Consider the following 8834-nt stretch of genomic DNA (forward strand, 5'->3'; position numbering starts at 1 on the left):
ATTTGTTTGTTATATATATTAAGGGTAAAGTTATTGTAATCATATCACTAGTTAAGACATTTTGCACGTCTTGTAAACCATATTAACATTTTTTTTTTCCTACATTGTTAGGGGTTTTGATTAACATTAATAATATTTATATTTTGAAGAGTATTAGACATAATAATTTTATTATTCCTTAATTTCATACATGTCCGAAACATTTAAATTAGTCATTATCTCTTTACACATTTTTCTTACTTTGTAAACACAAGTTCCACTGAACGTGTCAATTTGTTTTTATAAAAGATGAATTTAGTATTTTATTCAATAAAAAACAAATGCAGATTATAGATTATTTTTATTTAGACTACCAATCTTAAACATTAAATTATAGGGAAAATATAGAAATGTTCCTTTTTATAATTAGTTGATTTTTGGAATTAAAAGTACAAAATGATAATTTATACATATTTTTTAGTTTTCTAATTTTACATTTAAAGAAAATTTGCATAAAATGTAAAACTGTTATAAAAGTAAATGATCGTTGGAAGATAAAAAAGATTAAATACTTAAAAGTCAAAATTCTAGATTAAATATATAAAAAAATCAAAGACAAGATATGTTGGAAGATAAAAAAGATGAAATACTTAAAAGTCAAAATTCTAGATTAAATAAAAAAAAAAATCAAAGACTTCAATTAAGAAAATTGAAATTTATAAAGCAAAACAATATGAAAAAGATTAACATTGAATCAACATTAAAAAAATTAAATGAAAAGAAAAATTGTAAATTGCAATGAAATTTTACTAAGACAAAGAAAACTTGAATAACAAATGCATAAAATTGGTTAACAACACGGATTATTTCATACAATGACATTTACACTACGTTGGTTAGATGTCCACTTTTCTTTATTTACAAAAAAAATAGACATAGAGTAAACAATTGCAACTTTCCACGTTCTTTGTAATCTCTACTTCTATTTAAATTACTTTTCTTCATGCATGAAACTCTTCTTTACATAATTTATATAATTTCATAAAAATATAAACCTCACTCTTTATCCTTCTTTCTCGACGCTAATACAATGTCTTCGTGGAACATAAAATCTTTGGTAACTTCAAAAGAATATTATTATCGAAAAATTCAATTCTCTCACCCTCAAATTTTATACACCACTGACAACATAATTATAAAAATAGTTGTAAAAACAATAATCATTAATAAAAATATGGCAGTCATTCTTAATTGGAACAATTCAATAGTAAATTGATAACGACAAGATATAGTACGTGACTAACATTAAGTTATAAGCATTTGTAGACCATCAAATAGGATCATTCATTTAGCAACAAAAAGTTCCTTATGATCTTATGATTCAATGCAGTTCAGCAATTTTTATGCCTAATGCAATAAATCACTCTTTTGGGTTTCTCTTTAATCAAAGAAGATGCTGTTGAATATTTCATTCATCGGTAAGTAGCCCACAACGCAACTAAAAGCAGATTGTTGATAATATATTAATATTACAATAGTTATAATGAGTTATAGTGTGATAATGAATTTCCTAGTATCACAACATTGTTTATAAACAGGAGAATGCCTACCTGTTTCGAAAAATTTCTATCTTTGACCATTACGTATTAAACAAATTGGATCACCCATTTATGAAGCAGCTGCTACAAAATTTGAAGGCCTTTCTTTCCTTTGCTATGGAACATGCAGATGATACAGGCTTTTACCTGAGGACTTGTCACGAGAGAAAAATACTGAAATGCCTCCCAAAATAGAATGTATTATCTTATTCCAACCTTTTCCACCTCTAAGAGATACTGAACATTTAGATAAAGACAGTAAATTAACTTTACAAGAGGCTAAAACTAAACAAGAAATGAAGATTACTTACCAAGTTGATGATGAAGTTAAAAAGCCTTTACTCTATTGTAACTATCACTATTTTGGTTATCCCCAAAAGCCCCGAAACCACTGCCATGTGAACCACCAAATGTGCTGTTCTGGCTTCACTTTCTACCACCATATCGATCTGAACTACCAAATCCACCGAAACCCCCTCCTGACCGATTTGAACCAGGGCTGCCAAAACGGCTAGAACTTGATCCTCCAAAGCTTCCCGTCTCCCCATGGCTAGATCGGCCAAACCCGGAGTTAGTGTAACTGCCAGAACTGGAATTTCCATAGCTAGATCCGCCAAATCCAGAATTAGTGTAACTGCCAGAACGGCCAAATCCAGGACTGCGACCAAAACCTGTACCTCCAGATTGACGATCCCTCATACCTCCTGAAGAACCAAATCGACCACCACTCCATCCTCCAAACATATCTGCTGATCCACTCTGAACATTAATCTTTGCTAGCTGATAAACAAAAATATTGGAATAAGATGTGAGCAGTTAACATTATACGACGTAAAAGTCACCTATTATAAGATCGTATAAAGGGATAAAGAATCTAAAGGGCAAGATAAATAATTACAGCCAAAAGATTTGGCCTTTCACATCTTGAAGATCAAATATGTGCACAGGTATAATACAATCGTAACACGACAGTCGAACAAAAAATCAAATAAAACATCTAAGCACTATCAAATTTGGCAATGACTCAATTTTCTGTTAATCCGATGAAGTAAAAATGAAAATCCATAACAAAAGAACTGTCAATCCGTTATTAGTTACTGAGAATTTGCTGGCTAAAGCCTTGAAAGATGTACATAAAGCGAGGACAGTTACTTCCACTGCCAAATTTGACACAACAGGTTCACCTTCCTCTAACTCATTATTCAACAAACAAAGAACTTTAGCCTTTCTCATCACATCATTTCCCATAAACTCGCAGTTTTAGATCAGAATCCTTGTCGTAACATTTACTTTCACTTAACATTTTACCCCTCGTGATCCAAGAACATACAACTAACAGGTTTACTAATTAAACCAAAGCTAGAGCTATGGATGTATATCCATAATTGAGAATGAAATTGATAAAATTTGATGAGAAGGAAATGTGCAGTCAGCATTGCAGTAATATCACAATAAACCAAAACTTAATGTCTTATCTAATTGCCATCACCCTTTAAGGATTCAAGGTATTTTAGTCTGAATTCTGCAGCTTTGTCCCCTCCCTGCTTGATATTATGAACATCAAAGGCAAAATAGACCCTCTTAACAGTTGAACATGGATTCACATTTACATACATTTTTAATCCTTTGAGCACATCAATATAACATCCCGTATAAGCTACCATGGATTAATGGGTAGAACTCTGCACTTGCTGTGTGCAGGGACAGCTGAACATAAATTGTCACCAACTTGAGCTTTAGTACTTAAGACGCAGTGTAGTGAAAACCTAGGTAAGTTAAAGACAGTCTTTCATAACTAAATGACAAACTAGTAAGACATTCACCAAAAAGCTCCCTAACTAAGAGGCGGCACATTCAAATGCCCCTTTAAGGTGAACTGGATTGAATAGGCTACCCATCTTGGTGCAGCAAGGACTACAATAATATTAACAAAGAAAGCTACAATTGTGAAAGATAGAAGGATGGAAATGGAAAAAAAGCAAAATCACCTCTGTAAATTTGCATCCAACATCACGCTCAATAGTCTTCACAGTCCTGAATTGATCTTCTGAGTAAATAAGAATAGCAGCTCCTTTCTTGCCAGCACGGCCTGTTCGTCCAGATCGGTGAACAAATATCTCTGATGAACTGGGGAGTTCATAATGTATTACCTGTACGAGAAAACCAAGTAAAAATTTACAAACAGATAGAATAACAGTGTATGTCAGTGTGTTTACATATACACAGAATATATAACATTAAGGCATAAAAGATAAGAGTTAATAAGATACACACAAGCAATTAATAGGGAAAATGAAAAAGTAATACAACAAGGACAGATAATAGTGAAGATAAGCAGTTAGAAAGGAAACATTACCCCGTAATTTCCCTTCACCCTCAAAATTTAGGGAAATCCAACTATTAAAATATGACAAACATGATACCAACAACAAAGGAGGAACTACCATGTAGAAAATATGAGCTTTTCTTAAAACTTAATCAACTATCAAGAACCATGTATAACACAACAATTTCAAACATAATGTTTAGTAAAATAAAACTTACGAGATCCACATTTGGAACATCAAGGCCACGTGATGCAACATCAGTTGCCACTAAAACATTGAAATCGTTGTTTCTGAAACCGGCAAGAGTCCTTTCCCTCTGAGTTTGTGAAATATCTCCATGCAAAGCCTCACATTTAAGGCTTTTTGCCATCACATGTGATAATCGATCAGCATCACGTTTGGTTTGAGTGAAAACAATACACTTTCCTCCATTTGCATGTTCCTATCAAAGTATATACAATTAGGAAAGGCATACAGAAGCCTGTTTAAGAATCAAACATACTGAGTTGCAATCATTTTAGTAAAAAATATAAAATTATAAAACAGATTCTTATAATAAAACATCAATGATGTCATTAATAACTGATGCAAACGTAAGGAGAAAAGATTAAATCTGAAGTCATACTGTTATCAGGGGTACAAGAATCCCTGCTTTAGTGCGCATATCAGACACAATAGAGTACAGTGAAATTCCATCTGCCAACTTCTGATCAGAATCTCCAACCTACGGCACCAGTAAGTTCCCAAGTAACGTATTACAATCAACAATAAGGATTCTGCAAGTTAATCTCAAATACTTCTTCTTTACAAAGTAAAAATCATGGGAAAATGTGCACACAAAAAATCGGTACATTTAAGTTACTTGTGCTAGATATCAACGCAAGAAGCCAATAGCACCATCAGATTTACCTAACCATCAAACTAAAAATTGAATGAAGATCTCATGCTGCGGCATAAATTCCAAAATTCTATATAATACCTTCTACAATGATAATTAGAGAATAAACTTACATAGAACCACTGTTTTTAATAAACATGTCATAGAAAAAGAGGTTATACAGGCACAAATATAGAAAGCTACAATTTCTTCTGAAGGTTGAGAACACATCTACTGCTGCCTGCATATAAATACAGATTATATAATATTTATGACATCTATATACATAAAATTTCTAGCCGAAAAATTACCTTAGCTAACTACAACTTTTACTAAAAGTCTGACACTCTGCACTTTAATTTTAGGGACACAGAAGAGTTCACAGTCCAACTTGTAGAGTTCAGTACATGTATTTATCCCAGTTGCATTGAAGACAATGTGAAGAGGAAACCTTATATACTAGTTTCAGATTGACGGACATAACATAATATGATATAAATTTGTTTGTAATTTTTAGGTATTTGCGTGCATTAATGTCATTTTTTTAAGATTCTCTCTGTATGCCCTTTAGTAAAAAAAGATGATGTCAGTTAAAACTATTGTTTAATGTGTTGGGTGTATCCAATAAATAACCATGCTAGAATGTTTCATATGTGATATAAACTGCCTTAGTTCACCAAAAAATTGATTTGTTTCGATTTTCCAAAATAATCTTAGGGCCTTTCTGTGATGCAAATCCCTAGGATAGGGAGATTCTTAGTTTTATAACTCAAAGGTACTGATGGCAGCTAACCCTTAAAGACTATAACTTGTCTTTGTATTTCATCACAATCACAATTAGACACCACAAGTTATAGCTCTATTCATGAGTGTTTTCTGCATACAATATTTTTACCTTGACTTGAAATCACTGCCAAGTTCTGTGCAGGAAGATTTTCATCTATACGAAATTTATTTCCTCACTGATCACAAAATCCTGAGCTTTAGAAGATTCCGTTAATTAAATTTGTTAGGTATCTTCTAATTTCTCCTCAAAACTCTCTTTGGCCCATGTCATGCTAGACTAGGCATAATCCCAACAGAAATGACATTTGAAAACTTGATTAACCTTTCTTACTGGTGCCTAAAATAGATTTGTATACTTACGAGATCAATGGTAAGGGGGTTGTTTAGGTAATTGCGGGTAATAGTCTTTATCCAAGGTGGCATTGTTGCTGAGAACATAAGAGTCTGACGATTTGGAGATAAATTCTCCAAGATCTTCTCCACAGCTTCTTGAAATCCTACTTGAAGCATCTGATCAGCTTCATCAAGAACAACAAACTTTACATCCTTCAAATTCAGTGCCCTCCTATTGAGAAGATCAATAATTCGACCGGGTGTGCCTACAGCAATATCTACACCATAATTAAGCTGCCTCATTTGTTGCTGGATGGGCATACCTCCATAAAGACAGATCGTGTCCAGGTTAGGTGCGGCCTCATTGAATTCCTTCTCAACCTGCCGTGCAAGTTCTCTAGTTGGAGCCAAAACCATAGCCAAAGGATCTTTTCCTCGCCTGCAATGATCAAAGACAAAAATTTGTTTAGTTGAAGAAACAAATCAAGATTAGATACGACCATTACCTAATCCTGCTTCCAGCAGAAAAACAAGGCTACAGATTCAAGTAAAAGTAAAATGTAAGTGTAACTAATATAAAGTACCCATGCTTAGCATTAAGCTGAATAATCCGGTCTAAGATGGGTATCCCAAATGCAAGAGTTTTCCCAGTTCCTGTCCTAGCTCGACCAATCATATCACGTCCCTGCATTGCAGGTTCCAGCACAGCTTTCTACAACAACAACAACAAATAATTGAGCACCTCATGATCAAAGATGATAAATTTTGTAAACAGTTCTATATGGCATGATTTAGTTTTCCTGATATTTCTGTAAACAGACTTCTGCTATCTTTTACAACCCCAAAATATTTTAACACGTATGTAAATATAAAATATATTATCCGAACTTAATTCATTTCACCACAGGTTTCTAATAATAATACTTGAGCTCCGGCCCAAAATATAGCAACAAATGACTTTTATGAAATTCCTATGATACACATTTGCCTTCTTTTTCAACCAAACTATTTCAAATTCAAACAAATTACCTGAATGTAATTAAAATTATTCCCTCCACAAATAGTAATGATAATAATAATTATTATTATAAGAATTATAAAATTGAATTTTCACACTCTATATCAAATTAATATATCCAGAAATAAAAAATGTCTTCATCTAAATAATTTATTACATAATGTCCACCTTGATATCAAAAGTCTTCTCTCTCTAAATTTTCCGTTTAGTGCTTAATTTCATAATTATTGAATAAATGATATTTTGTTTTACATAATTTTTTTAAAATATTCAAAGTTTAAAATACAACTAAACTAGTTAACTGATTTCGTAAAATTTTCCGACAACCGGTTTCAAGTTATTTACCATTTCCCTTCTCCAAACTACAAAACAAATACGAACCTAACAACATCAATTAACAAAGCAAAAACCTAAAACCAGAAAAAGTCACAAATTGCAAAGAAAACTGAAAACAACAGTGAATCGACGTTTACCTGAATAGGAAACAGCTTTGCGATCCCTTTCTTGGCCAAAGCATCCACGATCTCCCTCGAGATGCCGAGCTTCGCGATCTCGAGTCCTTCGTCGCAGTTCGTGCCGGAACCGACCTCTTCATTGGAGTAGTCGCGCTCCACGGCGAGCTGCGCCCCGCGAGAAACCGGCGACGAGCGGAAGTTCAACGGTCCGGATTTCGAATGCAAGGATCTGACTCCAACTCCGTCGCTGGAGCCACCGTGCCGGAGCACGGCGAGTCCGCGGTGGCGCGGAAGCGGTTGGATGGAGGCGAGAGTGGCGAAGAAGCGGCGCGAGATTACGGAGGAGGATCTTCTGAGTATCACACTCGTCATGCTGGTGACACTGATTGGTGAAGAAATTAAGGTTTAGGGTTTTGTTCTTCAGACTGAGGAAGGTTTTGAGAAATGGAGTGCGATAAACCCTTTAAAGGTTTTAGAAGGGTTTTATGTGTTAGGGTTTTAGGGGTAGAAATCCTGTGCGGACGAGTCTACATACCTTTTGTTTCACCAGAATACTAAAAAAAACTATTATTAAATTTAAAGCAAGAGCAATAAGTTATACATTTTGAGAGGTTACTCCCATTTTTTTTAATAAAAATTACATGTTAGGTATTTGGAATTTCAAATTAGACTCATATTCCAAAATTCATTAATCATTTGTTCAAATATGTAAAATGTAATAAAAGAAAAGAAAGAATATGTAAATATAGAGGCTATATCAAACTTAACTTATGTAAAAAAAAAAAACAATTACAACAAAAAAAATGCAATTGATACAGGTTATGAACAAAATTCAGACTTCAGCATAACAGAATGTTAGAGAAAATTCAACTTATCATGAGTCTTGAGATCAGCTAACTTATTTACACAATGATTGCCTTCACGAAAAATATGAAAAACTTTAACTCAATCTTTTCACAAATTTGCATACATCTTCTCCATTTGCCTCTAAGAGACCAAGGCACCACAATAGTAAAGAGAAGACTTGGCAAAACAATGAAGAATCACATTCCAACCAGAGTTTACTAAATCTAGAGGCTTGTCTTGAACAAAGGCTTTGATGACTCCAACCAAATCTTGAAGAATTGTGTGAAGTCCTATTTTGCTTGTTTAGTTGAGTATTTCGTAGTGTTTGAATTTGTAGTCCACTTCAAGAATTGATCCAAGGTCATTTGATCTTGAAACCTTTTAAAAGATATGTTTTCAAAGAGAAATGGAAAAACAGCCAGTTGTTTTATCGTTTCAATAGATTGTTTTACACTTATAAGCTTTTGAAAGAGTTTGAAACAATTTGACTTTGGTTGACTTTGTTGTCAAACTAATTCAATCGGTTGTTTCGATAAATCAACCGATTGATTTTTTAAATTTCTTAACAGAGTTTTGTTAAGTCTGTTAAATTTATTTTGGTTGGTTTACAAACTA

General features: G+C 33.3%; 1 protein-coding gene across 4 annotated transcripts; it reads right to left on the reverse strand.

Annotated features, from left to right (window-relative positions):
• Window positions 1-1418: 1418 nt before the first annotated feature.
• On the reverse strand, window positions 1419-7939 carry LOC137831092 (DEAD-box ATP-dependent RNA helicase 53, mitochondrial). 4 transcript variants are annotated; one of them, XR_011084334.2, is made up of 8 exons: window positions 7392-7838; window positions 6485-6612; window positions 5928-6339; window positions 4530-4628; window positions 4122-4346; window positions 3566-3727; window positions 1889-2357; window positions 1419-1724 (listed from the first exon to the last, which is right to left on the reverse strand). XR_011084334.2 is itself a non-coding variant. In XM_068638620.2 (7 exons), exons 1-7 carry the CDS (start codon window positions 7743-7745, stop codon window positions 2004-2006), a joined length of 1734 nt encoding a protein of 577 aa, XP_068494721.2. In that variant the 5' UTR covers window positions 7746-7939; the 3' UTR covers window positions 1419-2003. The 4 variants fall into 4 exon arrangements, 1 of the variants encoding a protein (XP_068494721.2); XR_011084333.2 differs by having other exon boundaries at window positions 1419-1731; XR_011084332.2 differs by having other exon boundaries at window positions 1419-1814.
• Window positions 7940-8834: the final 895 nt, after the last annotated feature.

This window comes from Phaseolus vulgaris, chromosome 6, assembly GCF_051622355.1.
Source record: "Phaseolus vulgaris cultivar YP4 chromosome 6, ASM5162235v1, whole genome shotgun sequence".
In the NCBI taxonomy this organism is placed as follows: Eukaryota; Viridiplantae; Streptophyta; class Magnoliopsida; order Fabales; family Fabaceae; genus Phaseolus; species Phaseolus vulgaris.

Bases quoted from the DNA above. Each gene is read 5' to 3' on its own strand.
- LOC137831092 (XM_068638620.2), bottom strand. From the start codon at position 7,745: ATGACGAGTGTGATACTCAGAAGATCCTCCTCCGTAATCTCGCGCCGC. The intron at 6,340-6,484 runs GTACTTTATATT...TGATCATTGCAG, and splicing joins CAGCTTAATGCTAAGCATGG to GCGAGGAAAAGATCCTTTGG. The intron at 4,629-5,927 runs GTAAGTATACAA...CTGGTGCCGTAG, and splicing joins ACCCCCTTACCATTGATCTC to GTTGGAGATTCTGATCAGAA.